Raw genomic sequence first — 15,864 nt, 5'->3', positions numbered from 1 at the left:
AGTTCAAATAGGCTGATTGGTTTATCTGACCAGGGGAACTATTCACTCATCTGGACACCAACTCCAGCGGATGTCTGGACCCAGGCTTGATGCACGTTAGAATTTGTTAAACACAAGCTTGCTGGATCAGTCTGGTTCCCAGGCTAGAGAATTTGAATACTTCACACAAAATGTAAATATCTACTGGAAAATGTGTTAACACTACAAGGCGGTACCCGTTTCCTTCTCGTAATAGAAGGAAACATTTGTTATTCGTTCAAACTTCTGCAATTCATATTTTAAAAAATAGTTTGCATTATTTTAGCCTCTGAATCTACTGAGGAATTGGTGACCATTTTATTGGTGACCGTTGACATTTTGTGTTAATAAATTTCTAATTGTAGGTCCAGAGATAATCAGCGCTGTAATTAGAGATGTCATGGCCTGTGATGAAATGCTAATTATTTCCTGAAAAGGTAGTTCACCTTAATGATGACTAAGGATTAGCGGTTAGCCAAGGATGCAGACTCGCTATACTGGTTCTTTCAGCACTCTTGTTGGAAGTATTGCAATGTGTTTTGGCATACACGTGCTTGGGTCATCATTGCTAAACAATCAAAGAACTTTCTCTTCTGGTTCAATTCGATCACCAAAGTTAGGAAATCACTCGACAACAATATCCTTCTAATCTTTATTCTATTCTAGACAACCTTCAAAGCTGTGACCGTTGATATTTTATTTGCGACATAGTAGCTAGTTCATTCAACAGTTGTGCCGCTCCGAGCAGGATTCAGGTGTCCTGGATGTTGGGTGGAGCGGGTTCTCCAACCGTCTTCTGGTACGCACAGAGCTGGAAGGCGCCTGTCCACACGGAGAAACGAGCCGGAGAAACGGTTAGAAACATCACATCCATGAGATCTATCAGTCCGGAGGACCAGGAGGCTTTACAGTCTGAGGTTGGTTGTTTTTAAAGAATCTCTGAGATTTTAAAGAATCTCAACAATAGAGTTTGGCAATGAACAGAATGGAACATGTTAAACATGCGTGACTCTCATATCCAATCTGAAATGTATATCTATTTGTTTCACCTGCAGCGAAGGACAGAATGATGGCCACCCAGCCTGTGATGTAAGACCAGGAGAAGCGCCAGTCCATGAACCTCTTGCCGAAGAACGTGACCGTCACACCAGTGTAAATAGCCAGGGCCAGCAGCGCCAGGAACCCTGTGGTCAGGAAACAAACAGCCACACACTTCAATAAACAGCCCACGCCATGCATGAAAGTGTGCCATAGGTTAACTACGCAGCAGCCTCGCGCCTTTTCTTTGTTAAATGTCGCCTGGGGACAATGCTAAACGTATCACTCAAGATAAGATGCTGCATTGTAACTATTTTGTCACCTTTTAATATGTTCAAATGTTTGCATTTGAACTCGAACCCATCACAGTCCATTAAAATGATCTATTGGAACGGTTTGGAGATAAGCTGAACAGTATGATGCAAATTTGACCATCTCACCCAGATCTGAAACACTAGAGCTCTATTTTGTTCCAACTTTATACCTAAGAATGGGAGATACCGTGTGTGTGTGTGTGTGTGTGTGTGTGTGTGTGTGTGTGTGTGTGTGTCTGTCTGTGTGTGTGAGAAAAAGACACGGTGTGTTTCTTTGTGAGAGAGAGAGAGACACCGTGTGTGCGTCTGTGTGTGTGTGTGTGTGTGTGAGAAAAAGACACCGTGTGTTTCTTTGTGAGAGAGGGAGACACTGTGTGTGTCTTTGTGAGAGAGAGAGAGAGACACCGTGTGCGTGTGTGTGTGCGTGTGTGTGTGTGAGAAAAAGACACCGTGTGTTTCTTTGTGAGAGAGAGACACCGTGTGTGTGTCTTTCTGTGAGAGAGAGAGAAACTGTGTGTGTGCGTGTGCGTCTGTGTGTGTGTGTGTGTCTGTCTTTGTGTGTGAGAAAAAGACACGGTGTGTTTCTTTGCGAGAGAGAGAGAGAGAGCGTGTCTGTCGGTGTGCGTCAGTGTGTGCGTCCGTGTGTGTGTGTGTGTGTGTGTGTGTGTGTGTTACCTGAGAGGATCAGGGCAATGCCCCCCGTGCGGACCCTCCTGCTCTTGGTGCCGTTGGCGAAGGCGCTGAGGCCCAGGACCACGCCGGCGAAGCAGCTCAGCACGGCCAGCAGCATGAAGGCCCGGGTGGCGTCCCAGAAGGCTGAGGTGCACAGGAGACACAGAGGTCACGCCTTAACCACTGGTCAGACACAAAAACCCACCAACGCTGGTCACTGTCCTTCCCGTGTGTGTGTGTGTGTGTGTGTGTGTGTGTGTGTGTGTGTGTGTGTGTGTGTGTGTGTGTTGTACACTTATCACCTTCCTTCCTGTGTGTGTGTGTGTGTGTGTGTGTTTGTTGTACACTTATCACCTTCCTTCCTGTGTGTGTGTGTGTGTGTGTTTGTTGTACACTTATCAACTTCCTTCCTTGTGTGTGTGTGTGTGTGTGTATGTGTGTGTTGTACACTTATCACCTTCCTTCCTGTGTGTGTGGTGTGTGTGTGTGTGTGTGTGTTGTACCCTTATCACTATCCTTTCTATGTATCTGTGTGTGTTGTCTAACCATAACTATCCTTCCCGTGTGTGTTTGTGTGTGTGTGTTGTACACTTATCACCTTCCTTCCTGTGTGTGTGTGTGTGTGTGTGTGTTGTACACTTATCACCTTCCTTCCTGTGTGTGTGGTGTGTGTGTGTGTGTGTTGTACCCTTATCACTATCCTTTCTATGTATCTGTGTGTGTTGTCTAACCATAACTATCCTTCCCGTGTGTGTTTGTGTGTGTGTGTTGTACACTTATCACCTTCCTTCCTGTGTGTGTGTGTGTGTGTGTGTGTGTTGTACACTTATCACCTTCCTTCCTGTGTGTGTGGTGTGTGTGTGTGTGTGTTGTACCCTTATCACTATCCTTTCTATGTATCTGTGTGTGTTGTCTAACCATAACTATCCTTCCCGTGTGTGTTTGTGTGTGTGTTGTACACTTATCACCTTCCTTCCTGTGTGTGTGTGTGTGTGTGTTCTACACTTATCACCTTCCTTCCTGTGTGTGTGTATGTGTGTGTGGTGTGTGTGTGTGTTGTACCCTTATCACTATCCTTTCTATGTATGTGTGTGTGTGTTGTCTAACCATCACTATCCTTTCCGTGTGTGTGTGTTTGTGTTGTACAATTATCACCTTCCTTCCTGTGTGGTTGTGTGTGTGTGTGTTGTACCCTTATCACTATCCTTTCTCTGTATATATGTGTGTGAGTGTTGTCTAACCATCACTATCCTTTCCGTGTGTGTGTGTGTGTGTGTTGTACACTTATCACCTTCCTTCCTGTGTGTGTGTGTGTGTGTGTGTTGTACACTTATCATCTTCCTTCCTGTGTGTTTGTGTGTGTGTGTGTTGTACCCTTATCACCATCCTTTCTATGTACGTGTGTGTGTGTTGTCTGACCATCACTATCCTTCCCGTGTGTGTGTGTGTGTGTGTGTTCTATGCGTCTTCCCCTCAAACAAAGCCGTCCACCACTACATCCCATTTGTTAAAGGCGGTTGATGGAGATCAATCGACCAACAGATCGATCGACCGATAGCAATGCAGATGTCCGCCGCCGACTCACCCACGGTCATGGTGTGGGCGTGGCATTTGTGATTGATGCAGAATCTCCAGAGCCCCTGATTGGCCGAGCTGCCCGAGTAGCGGTACTGCATCCAGAAGTCGGTCACCGTGGAGACGATGAGGAGCACCAGGGAAACCACCCCGCAGAGCGTGCCCCCTCCGGCCAGCGTGTAGAGCATCGAGGACAAGCTTCGGCAGGCTCTGACCTCCTGGGAAAACAACTGAGGAGAGGTCAAAGGTCATTTTAATTTTTTTTTCTTCTCATGATTTAGCTCATGAACAGTTGTGAAGCGTCTTTGAGCACTGGGAAAAGCGCTGTATAAATTTGATCTATTTTTGTTATTATTATTGTATAGGACCTCTATCAACAGTATACAAAGATGTCTGCCGAACACTTTTCCATAATCCTATAATTGTTTATGTCGACCACATTAACACTTTTAGGAGATGGATGAAAAAACTTGAACCCTTGAGAATTCTGTACTTATTGTACCGAAATGTTCGTCGTCATTTTTGTGTGCTCTTATACATCTTTATCATTTAATCTGTTCAGCTCCTGGAGGATTTCTCTACGTTCCTTGAATGGTTTCTCTGTGGGCCTTTTTCACCCGGCGGCCATCTTGGTTCTGAACGCTAGCTGTGAGCTGGAGCTCATGTTTAGAACCAAGATGGCCGCTAGGATGCTGAATAAGGCCCATTCTCTTTAAATCTAGACAGACTGAACCAAAGGCCATGCCCTAGATGGGTGCACTCATCCACAGGGCTGCTATTAACTAGGGAGTCAATGGTTCAGTATATTATGGTTTTATAAAATATCATATTATTATATGTTGACGTCGAAATCGTGTCAATATGGCTATGGCAAAGCCTTCAGGCTTAGTGGTAGTAGAATATTGGCAGTCGGCGAATTTAAATATATATCCGGTCAACGTGAAAAAATAATAAAGTAGCAAAACAAAGGCAACAAAACAGTTTGGCCAACATGGCCTCCTGTCAAAGGGAGTGCTGATGGCACAGTTCACAGATCCATTGTTACTGACTAAGTCTCTTCAATGACCCCCACACTCCCGTCCCCAGGCCCAGCAGCAGAAAAAGCGGTCAGCATTGTTGCTCTGCCACACACGCATGCACATGCATGCACATGAGCTGTTTGCACTTTTCAAAAAATCAGCACTTATTTAAAACTACAACACATTGTTGCAGTGTTAGACTTAGCTTTAGGATGAGTTCAATAACAACTCAACAGAGAATTTCCCGACAGCTGTCAAATACCTCACGCTTAACTTCATGAAGTTATTTTGGAACGGATACTTTTTGATGATGGAAGAACATATAATGTAGTGAAACCCGGACCAAGCCTCAAAGTATAAAGACGATTATTATAATATACATATATGTTTACACAGCCTTTTCTATCATCCTACATCTGTAAAAGTTCTACCAGGTCACACTTCATTTCAAGGAATCTCGGCCCGTGAGAATTCTGACCCCTCTCCAAGGAAAATTGTAAAACGTTACACAAGTTTTGCCACAAATTGAGTTAAAACAAGAAGAATGAATGTGGGGTATCTTACTGTTGCTAGGTGAGCTGCTGTCTCTCCTGACTCTCCGGGGTTAGTGGCTGGACGTTGGGGGCCTATCCGTTTTATCCCTGTCCCTCCTGCTTCCCATTGTCCGGCCAACAAAAGCGGGAATGATCGAGGGCAGCGTAAAAAATAAAGGTAAATCCCCATCCCCCCTCTCTCTGTTTCTCTGTTTCTCTATCCCGGCTTGTTTAATTACCCACTGTGAGGCTGACCATCTCTCCATCTCCCTCCATCCTCCTTTCCAACCCTCTTGGTCATCATCATCATCCTCCACATCATCACCATCAGCATGTCTTCTCACAGGTCCTCGTCTTCCTTGTGTTCTTTCACCCAACCTTTTCCACATCTCTCTGCAGTGGCTCAGGCGGTAGAGCAGGTTGTCTGGCAACCTCGCAAGGTTGCTAGTTTGATCCCAGGCACCGCAGACCCAAGTGTCCAGGTGTCCCTGGGCATGACACCTAACCCCGACTGCTCCTGACGAGATGGCTGTTGCTGTTGGCAAGGTGTGTGATTGTGAAGAGCAAATTGTGTGGCTTCAGTTTAGAGAAGTTTAAATGCAGTCTATACTCATTTCTTCCCTGCATCTTTGCTTGAAAGATGCACATCGGTTGCAATACCTGACTGCATCGTGGTCAACCCAGAGGGTAGTTAGGGTAGGTATTCACTCCGTCCATCAAACAATTCAGCCCACACCCCTGTACGGAGCTGTCCTGTCCTGTACTGACCCCGTTAATAATAATAATACATTTTATTTGTAGAGCAGAGTGCTACAGAGTTTAAGAGAGAAAAAAGGGTTGTTAAAGCATATAATATGTATACAGTAAAAGAGAAATTAGCAAAAAAAGATAAGTCTTAAGGTTGTAGTCTGTGGGGCCATCAGGTGGTCAGGCGTTCCATAGTCTGACCAGACCATCTGGTCTGGTAGAAGGAACTGATTTGGTTCCATTGGTGGCTTCAGAGGATGTCATCTAGCTACCCCTCCGCTACAGGGCTTTTTATGAATACAAACAGGTTTCACATCTTTCCTCTAAAACTGATAAATGGGGGAGCATTTTCAACTATGGGTGGATGGAAAAGGGGTCTGTAGACTTGTATGTCAATGACCTAGAGCCACGGTCCGCTCAAATACTGGATCCACTTTGTTTTTTACCCGTAATACAAACCGTCCATTGCGTTTGCTTTGTCGTTACTAATTGCTTATGTTGTTGTAAGGCGTGGCAATGATTAGGAATGCTTTTAGCTGCTTTGTGTTTAACAATGGATGAATCTGATGACTACATTGGTGAATCTAAATGTACAGAGCTGGAGAAATTGAAACAATTAAAACAGACAAAATATCAAATGAGTTAGAATAGACAATTTGAATTGAAAATCGAATGGAACAGTATGATTCTACATTTCATTACATTGAAACAAAAGCGTCCATTTCGGATGCAGTGCCTTACATTATGTTCTTTCAACAAAGTAATTCAAGTGCATACAACTTCAAAACATAAGCAAAGCAACTGCTTTTAAGTGCTACGATATAAAAAGAGATCGAAGAAGACGAGATCGAAGAAGAAAATTAGAAAGCAAATCATTTGATTAAATACTATTAGGCAGTACTTTTGGAATTATTTCACAATTCATGTAAACATTAATTTTACACTATTTAATTCATTTTTTAGATCCTAATATTGTTTCCTCATCAATGTAGGCTTCACACAGTTTGTATTTCTAAAACAAGGTAAATAACTGAATAAAAACAACCATCACAATCAATATAACCTAGATTTTATTTTGCAACCCCTTGTAATATTCATGAACTTCAAGAAGTTTGTCCCTTTTGATTCAGGCCACATGAAGCAACCACACACATATTTCCTCCACAAGAACAGCTATCATAGCATTCAATGTTATGTTTCTATGCATCCAAAGGATAATCAATACGCTGTATTTGCATTCATTTATTACATTATAAGGCAAACAAGGAATGGGATTAAAGCTTTTCAAATAAAACGTCTTCTCTCCACCTTTAAAGATACAAGTATTTATAACATTACTTGACATTCTACAAAGTTTTAAAAACACACGCAATCTATCGGCATTGAGGACAAATATTGAATATTTCAATTAGAAAGCGATGTGTGTCTGATTCTGAACTTACTTGGCAATACACAGTAAGGTATTACAAATATCTAAAGTACAACCCCGTGAATGTGGGGATTCTACATGCAGTTATTATTTCGTCCACATTAAACCCTTATTAGACTAGAGATCAGGTCTCTGTTATTTTCATACAGGAAAAGGAATGCAGTAAAATGGCACAGAGGTTGAGTAAAGATTCAAATTAGGCAGCAGCATGACCAGGAACATCAATTGGGGAAAATCCCAAGTACCGCATTGGAAAAGTAAGGTTCAGTTTGCATAATGTAACACATGTGCATACACACATTAATACAAGCAGTGACATTCAGTGTGCATGTACAGCAGTCCATACTGAAGAGAAAGCTATTAGGCACATGACTGCAAAAGCACACATACAAGTAGACACACATAAACACACAAAGTCAACGCCTATCACACTTTTTTTTCTTTAGTACCATGTACAATAATTATTTTATTAAATAAAAAATATCCAATGATGAGGTTGTTGTTAGCCAAAACACAGACACAATCCGTGACACACAACTATCGTGACCAATACAACACACACACACACACACACACACACACACACACACACACACAGTCTGTGTTGTTGTGCTTGTAGAAGCCCTACCTATCTCTAGTGGCTGGGCGCTAGTGGCTGGGCGCTAGGGGCCAGCGTTGCGTGCCCAGAGGGCGACCGTCCTGTCTGCGGAGGACGAGACGAAGGCCAGCTCCCTGGTGTGCCAGCGGGACTGGATCACCTTGCCGTCGTGTTCCCCGGCAACGGTCTGGGGCAGCGGCTTGGTCAGGTCCCCTGGTGAGGGGGGGGGGGGGACACAGCGTGAGGTAGGGCTGGGTGAAGATGTCGATTCATCAATGCACTGCAATTTATTTATTCTCGATTCAATTTCGATTCAGATTTTTTTCCCCTTCATCGATTATTTCCATAAATAAAATAAAAATTAAATTAAAAAAAAAAGCATACTCAGTCATTGTAGTCTAGAAGCGAGTATGCAGGGTGCGATTTGTGAAAAAACCAGAGGGGGGGATAATTTTGAGAAACATTTTAAAATGTTTCAAAATGAAGACGGACCCTGTGTATTTTGGTTGTTAATTATTACGATGTAATGGTGAAAATACTTTGGGTGGGGGGGATAATTTTTATCCCCACCGAGGATAAAAATAATTCAGCAGAGGGTAGGACGTGTAAACCAGAGGGGGGGATAATCCCCACCATCCCCACCGGCAAATCGCACCCTGCGAGTATGCCTAAATGTACATGCCCTTTTACATTTGTCCATGTTATGATTATTACTTTTATGCTGCAAGTTCAGCTCAGGAACAATACTATACAATGGTGTATTCCCTTTTTGCTAGTTAAAGCACAATGAAATGGTTAATTCATTATGAAATGGTTAATTCTAAATAATATTTAGGTATTTTTGTCATCTGCACGTATTATTGAATCGATATCGAAGCAATTGGATCAATATCAAAATCGAATCGATTGAAGACCTAAAGAATCAAATTGAATTGTGCGGTACCTGGCAGTACCCAGCCCTAGCGTGATGTAAACTGGCCTACAGACCTAAATGGTCAATGCACTCAAAGATAAGACAAAACAAGTTCTCGTCCAACTTCCCTTATTGATTCATGTGGTCAATAAGAGGGATTAGGTTCAGGGTTTCATCTGATTATCTTAACATCTATAACACCTTTTCACAGACTTTCATTCGTTTTGCATGACTACGCCTCCTCGCTGATCCCCAGAGGTAATTTACAGAACTGCGCTCCCTGATTTGCATGACCCATACACATGGAAAAGCGGTAGGAGTTTGGAGCAGGTGCATGTCCGAACAAAGTGTTCCACGAGAGGGTTCAACGCTTGTGGTGACTTGGATTTGTATCCTGTACAAATGACCATATTTGGGAGCACCGCGACACTGCGGTCTCTCTTCCCCGCCCGTGGTACCTTGCAGGTCGGTGACCACCACCTTGTTGTCGTAGGAGCCGGTGAGGAGGTAGTGGGCCCCCAGCGAGAAGCGCACCGAGCGCACGTCGGAGCTGTGGGGCCGGTAGGTCTGCACCATGCGGCCCCCGCGCACGTCGTACAGCATGCAGCTGCTGTCCTCCTGGCCCGTCGCTAGGAGACGCCCGCTGGGGTCGACGGCAACCGACGCCACCGCACTTCCTGGTTGTGGGAGGAGGGAGATGGGCTGTGATTGGTTGAGGCTTAAAGTCGATGCGGGCGTTTGTTAAAATATCGTTTGAATAAATATTGTTTGAACATTGAAAGCCCCCCCCCCCCCCCCCCCCCCGGAGTAAATCCTGGAGTAAACCAGGATTCGTCGAGTAAATGCTTGGTTACATTCGCCTGCACTGGCCGTGTGCATCAAAACTTTAATTAAACTCTTATAGGAGGACACGCTCCTGATTATCAAGGACAGACTAATGACGGCTATAAATCTTGTCTGTAGCCGGTTTGTGCCGCCCCGATTTAAGTTTTGGTTACTCTTTTGAAAATGTTAAATATGGAAGTGTGTGTCTCTTACTGCAATTCATTATTTTTGTTTTACAACATGTAACGTAACCAAAAAAAAAGCTGAAAGAAGACCATTTAAAAAAAATAAAATAAAGCACAGTACGACCAGGAACGACGAGCGGTTTGCTAGCGACTGGCGTGACCCTGGTAGGTTTCCCTGGCGTTGTGGAGGGCTCGGCGGGCCTCACCAGAGCCGTGGAGCGAGGTGCCCACCACCCGCACGCAGCTGGGCACCCGCAGGTCCCAGAAGCGCACCGTCTTGTCCTGGGAGCCCGACGCGATCATCCAGCCACCCCACGTGTACAGGGACAGGATGTGACCTGGTAGGGCGCCGCAAAAACAAAATGGTGGGCAGAGAAAACAACATGTTTAGCACTGCGGAAAATAAACACACAATAACATTACATTAGGTAATGTGTTTTAAGTAGAGGTTTGGCATCTTATTTTAGGATGAGAATATTCACCTTTATGAAGTGAATCTTGATGAAACTTGTAGTTTTGTTGAGTAGGTTAGAGTTAGAGTAAGGTGAAGATATGGTTTAAAATGGTAATCTAAAAGATATGTTTCCTTCACTTTGGCTGATAAGTGTTTATGTACCTTTATTAGTCCCAAGAGATACGCACATAGTATCGGCAAAGACACAGAGTTGATAAAAGTCATAATACTGCAAATGCAAGGGCTTTAGGTTCAATCGCCATAGTGTCACCTCAGACGGTGATAGCTCGTCACTTTATCTTCATTCACAGTAAAACCTCCGGCAGGTTTCCAACATCCCTGTCATAAACCTCTGGGTGAGCGGTCAGAAACCGTAATAAATATCACTAACCAAATCACTAACCAAATGAATACATTTCATTCATGGGCACCTTTCTTGACACTCGAGTCAAGTCACCTTACAAAATCAAAAAGAATAAAAACAATCAATACATCAATCAAACAGTCAGCAAAAAATATATAATATAAAAATAATAAAACAGCGTACAAAAAGAGGAAAGGGTCATTCCAGTCCCAAGGATGCAACTGACTTAAAGGGAGCAGGCTTGTCTGAATAGATCCCTTTTCAGGTGAGATTAATGAGCGTCTGAGCGCGTACCGGTGTGTCCACTGAGCGCGTGCAGACCCTGGCCCCTCTGACAGTCCGTGATGTAGATGTTGCAGTCCCCCGCCCCCGCGCTGATCAGAGACGCGCTGCGCGAGCCCCCGCCCTCCATGAAGGCCAGGTCCCGGATGGTCCCGTCGTGCATGCTGAACTCCAGGTCCGGCCCTGCATCTCACACACACACACACACACACACACACACACACACACACACACACACACACACACACACACACACACACACACACACACACACACACACACACACACACACACACACACGATGTACAACACACTGCTCAGGAGGTAGAGCAGGTTGGCTGGTAACCGGAAGCAGGGGCGTAGGAATGAGTTTAACATTGGGGGGGACACATATCGGAAACCTGACAGATCCGTTAATGGTTTGAACAGAAATATGTCATAAATTAACTACACTGAAAAAATTCACAAATATATTTTATTCTACTAAAAAGATATATTTGTAAATGTAAAGGAAAACACATTTTGAATGGCAGTAATGAACTGATAAATATTTATCAGTTCATATATATATAAATATTTATCAGAATAATAAATAATATTGCTCAATCATCCAGTTTTTTAGAATAAGAAGCGGTGACAAGACGCTGTGTTGCGCTTTCAAAATAAAATAAAATATTTTTCTCCCCCCAGTATAATTTTTAGGTGGGACAAATGCGCCTGTCTCCAATATTGGAGGGGACACGTCCCCTCCGTCCCCCCCGGTTCCTACGCCCTTGACCGGAAGGTTGCCAGTTGGATCCCCAGCTCCTACTACCCGGGTGTCCCTCACCCTAACTGCTCCTGACGGGCTGGCTGAAACCTTGCATGGTTGACACATGGTCGATTATACACAACACACAAAACACACGCACACAGGTTTAAAGCGTAGGCAGGGGCTGGGGCTCTTGGTTGCCTACAGGTACGTGGCAGAGATTGGGGATTGAACCCTAAACCTTCCGGCAGGGTAATGACCACCTTAGCCCCTACCAGGGGCGTAGGAATGAGTTTAACATTGGGGGGGACACATATCGGAAACCTGGCAGATCCGGTATAATTTTTTAGGTGGGACAAATGCGCCTGTCTCCGATATTGGAGGGGACACGTCCCCTCTGTCCCCCCCGGTTCCTACGCCCTTGGCCCCTACACACTATCCACGACTGGTAAATAGGTGCTTCCTTAATGGGAAAATAGGGAAATACTGGGGCCTATTTAGACTGTAACTGATGCATTCAATGGAGGTTTCCTTTATTGAAAGCGAGTTGGTCCCACAGCCAAGAAGACACACACACACACACACACACACACACACACCCCCCACCGGGCTGCGGCCGTACCTGTGGCGTTGCAGGTGTCTGCGTTGAAGGGCAGGACTTTGACAAACTTGTCGTTGGAGCCGGTGGCCAGCAGCTGGCCACACTGGCTCCAGGCCACGCAGTAGATGGAGCCCTTGTGGTGCTTGTTCCTCCGGAAGCGAACCACGGGCTGCTTGATCGCCCGGCTCGGGTCGCTGCGCACAGACACACACACAAACAGACACACACACACAGAGTTAACGTGTGTTTGCAGTGTCGACTTCTATCGAGAAGGGTGATCAATAAAACTCAATCCCCATTGTGTGGGCTCATTCGTGGATAGATATAGATATACAAGGGATGCATATACCTGTATGCATGGCATCTTTTTTAGATTTTATATGAAACAATGTACGATGTACAGTGCCTTGCAAAAGTATTCACCCCCCTTGGCATTTTTCGTGTTTTGTTGCCTCACAACCTGGAATTAACATGGATTGTTTGAGGATTTGCATAATTTAATTTACAGAACATGCCTACAACTTTGAAGATGTTTTTGTTTTTTTTATTGTGAAGCAAACAACAAATAGGACAAAATGAAAGAAAAAGTCAATGTGCATAACTATTCACCCCCCTAAAGTCAATACTTTGTAGAGCCACCTTTTGCAGCGATCACAGCTCCAAGTCGCTTTGGATAAGTCTCTATGAGCTTGCCACATCTTACCACTGGGATTTTTGCCCATTCCTCCTTGCAAAACTGCTCCAGCTCCTTCAAGTTGGATGGTTTGCGCTTGTGAACAGCAATCTTTAAGTCTGACCACAGATTTTCTATTGGATTGAGGTCTGGGCTTTGACTAGGCCATTCCAACACATTTACATGTTTCCCCTTAAACCACTCAAGTGTTGCTTTTGCAGTGTGTTTGGGGTCATTGTCCTGCTGGAAGGTGAACCTCCGTCCTAGCCTCAAATCACGCACAGAGTGGTACAGGTTTTGCTCAAGAACATCCCTGTATTTAGCACCATCCATCTTTCCCTCAACTCTGACCAGTTTCCCAGTCCCGGCTGCTGAAAAACATCCCCACAGCATGATGCTGCCACCACCATGTTTCACTGTGGGGATGGTGTTCTTTGGGTGATGCGATGTGTTGGGTTTACGCCAGACATAGCGTTTTCTTTGATGGACAAAAAGTTAAATTTTAGTCTCATCAGACCAGAGCACCTTCCTCCATACATTTTGGGAGTCTCCCACATGCCTTTTCGCAAACTCAAAACGTGCCATTTTGTTTTTTGCTGAAAGTAATGGATTTCTTCTGGCCACTCTGCCATAAAGCCCAACTCTATGGAGCGTATTGTCGTTTATTGTCGTCCTATGTACAGATACTCCAGTCTCTGCTGTGGAACTCTGCAGCTCCTCCAGGGTTACCTTAGGTCTCTGTGCTGCCTCTCTTATTAATGCCCTCCTTGCCCTGTCTGTGAGTTTTGGTGGGCGGCCGTCTCTTGGCAGGTTTGCTGTTGTGCCATGTTCTTTCCATTTGGTTATGATAGATTTGATGGTGCTCCTGGGGATCATCAAAGATTTGGATATTTCTTTATAACCTAACCCTGACTTGTACTTCTCAACAACATTGTCCCTGACTTGTTTTGATAGACCCTTGGTCTTCATGGCAGTGTTTGGTTAGTGGTGCCTCTTGTTTAGGTGTTGCAGCCTCTGGGGCCTTTCAAAAAATGTGTGTATATGTACTGACAGATCATGTGACACTTAGATTGCACACAGGTAAACATCATTTCACTAATTATGTGACTTCTGAAGGTAATTGGTTGCACCAGAGCTTTTTATGGGCGTCATAACAAAGGGGGTGAATACATATGCACATGCCAAATTTCAGTTTTTTATTTCTAAAAAATTGTTTTATGTATATATTTTTCTCATTTCACTTCACCAACTTAGACTATTGTCTTCTGATCCATCACATAAAATTCAGATTAAAAAAATATTGAACTAAAGGCTGTCATGTAACAAAATAGGTAAAAAGCCAAGGGGGGTGAATACTTTTGCAAGGCGCTGTATTTGTTCATCAATAATAATAATTTTTCATCAATAAAAAAAAAAAAAGTATTTCGAATTCGTACGGCCGATATGACGTGCGTCTCGTACCTTGCAGTGAGGGATTCTGGGTAGGCACACACCCGCAGTGTTTTAGAGTTGGAGCCGACGGCGTAGAGCGCCCCCGAGGGGTGGAAGGCCACGGCGCGCACCGCCTGCGTGTCCTCCAGCTGGTTCACCTTCACGTACTGCGGCTTGGACCTGGGCCCCCCCGGTTGCTGGGCGGACACAGAGAAATACAGGCCAATCAGCATTCAGCAGTCTGGGAGGGTGTTTGAACTGCTGATTGATAGTTTGTTCTGAGAATCGCCACAAACTGACAAACTTCAGGTGGAGTTTGCTGTTTCGATCACACTCTCACACACACACACACACACACACACACACACACACACCTCAAATGAATATTAAAGAAATCATCAAGTTTCTCAAACCCCACATGGCATGTGAAAGGGTTTATCTCCAAATACCATTTCCCATGAAGATTTCACAGTCCATAAATAGCTAAAGTATGTATTAATAGAAAATATAAAGTGACCTCACTTCTTGTGATGCGTTTCGCGTGACTAAATCCTCCTGAGCGGCCGAAGAGGTGGACTTTGTCCTCTCTGCCCTGATGGTTCACAACAACACAAATATAAACAAGACAGATACAGAATAGCTTTTGAAAACAGTCAGAAAGTTAGAGATAACAAGATCACTAAAATTAAAATAAATACTAAAACAGAAAACACAGGGGCAACGTCTCTCAACTCTCTATCCAAATATACATGGGGTCCTTAATATTCATACATTAAAACATGTCAAATGAAGAACACCAAAACTGGGACAACAATGTAAATAAATCCTTCATTTGTTTATTTTGGCTTCATTGTGTCTTCCCTGACTGTTTATGTATTTTAATGCCCCAGAGTGCAGTTCATATTTTACATCAAAATGGTCAAATAAAAATCAATCAATCAAATCAATCAACCAACCAAACATAAGCTGGTCCCAACGCTCCAGACATTCCCGACGGACTCTTACGCTTCGAGGATGGGCGACTCGACGAAGGAGGGCCTCCCCCCGTGAGAGCTGGTGCTGAGGGGCGAGCTGCTGACCGGCTTCTCAAGGCCGGGCGCCCCTGCCTCCGGGGGGTCCGGTCCGCCGTTCCAGTGGGCGGGGGTCAGGCGCCCGACGCCGGCCTCGTCGCCGCAGGGGTCGATGACCGCGTTCATCTCCTCTAGCTTCTGGATGGACCTGGGGAGGGACAGCAGGACCTTTACTGGGAAGGGGCTAGGCTGCTCATGAGGGAGTCTAGGAGGCGAGGAGGCGAGGAAAGTGTCTAGAGCCTCTTTCACACATACAGTAGTTTCTAATCGATTTATACTTCTCTTTTTTATTCTAATTGATTTATATTTTAATGTCGGATTCATATCTGAAATGTCTGACCTTACTGAAGGTCTTTTGAAAAATGTTATTCC

The 15,864-nt window shown here is 44.4% G+C and overlaps 2 protein-coding genes across 2 annotated transcripts in view; both read right to left on the bottom strand.

Moving 5' to 3' along the window:
* Positions 1-769: 769 nt before the first annotated feature.
* lim2.2 (lens intrinsic membrane protein 2.2) lies at positions 770-3,805 on the bottom strand (the record flags this gene model as incomplete). The annotated part of the gene is made up of 4 exons (XM_079739259.1): positions 770-840; positions 1,068-1,202; positions 2,046-2,186; positions 3,628-3,805. The coding sequence occupies 4 exons, from the start codon at positions 3,803-3,805 to the stop codon at positions 770-772; spliced, it is 525 nt and encodes a 174-aa protein (XP_079595385.1).
* Positions 3,806-8,007: 4,202 nt separating this feature from the next.
* The window catches only part of LOC307077836 (WD repeat-containing protein 47-like), a gene marked incomplete at both ends in the record, with an annotated part of 15,825 nt that continues 7,968 nt past the window's right edge, over positions 8,008-15,864 (bottom strand). The window contains 8 exons of the mRNA XM_079739310.1: positions 8,008-8,156; positions 9,315-9,533; positions 10,073-10,204; positions 10,979-11,149; positions 12,340-12,512; positions 14,453-14,619; positions 14,945-15,014; positions 15,428-15,640. Coding sequence (XP_079595436.1) covers positions 8,008-8,156; positions 9,315-9,533; positions 10,073-10,204; positions 10,979-11,149; positions 12,340-12,512; positions 14,453-14,619; positions 14,945-15,014; positions 15,428-15,640 — 1,294 coding nt within the window. The remainder of the gene's footprint in view (positions 8,157-9,314; positions 9,534-10,072; positions 10,205-10,978; positions 11,150-12,339; positions 12,513-14,452; positions 14,620-14,944; positions 15,015-15,427; positions 15,641-15,864) is intronic.

Source organism: Pollachius pollachius, assembly GCF_949987615.1.
Source record: "Pollachius pollachius genome assembly, chromosome: 7".
NCBI classification, from domain to species: Eukaryota; Metazoa; Chordata; class Actinopteri; order Gadiformes; family Gadidae; genus Pollachius; species Pollachius pollachius.
Note: the sequence above shows the minus strand (reverse complement) of the source record. Positions and strands in the feature narration are given on the sequence as shown.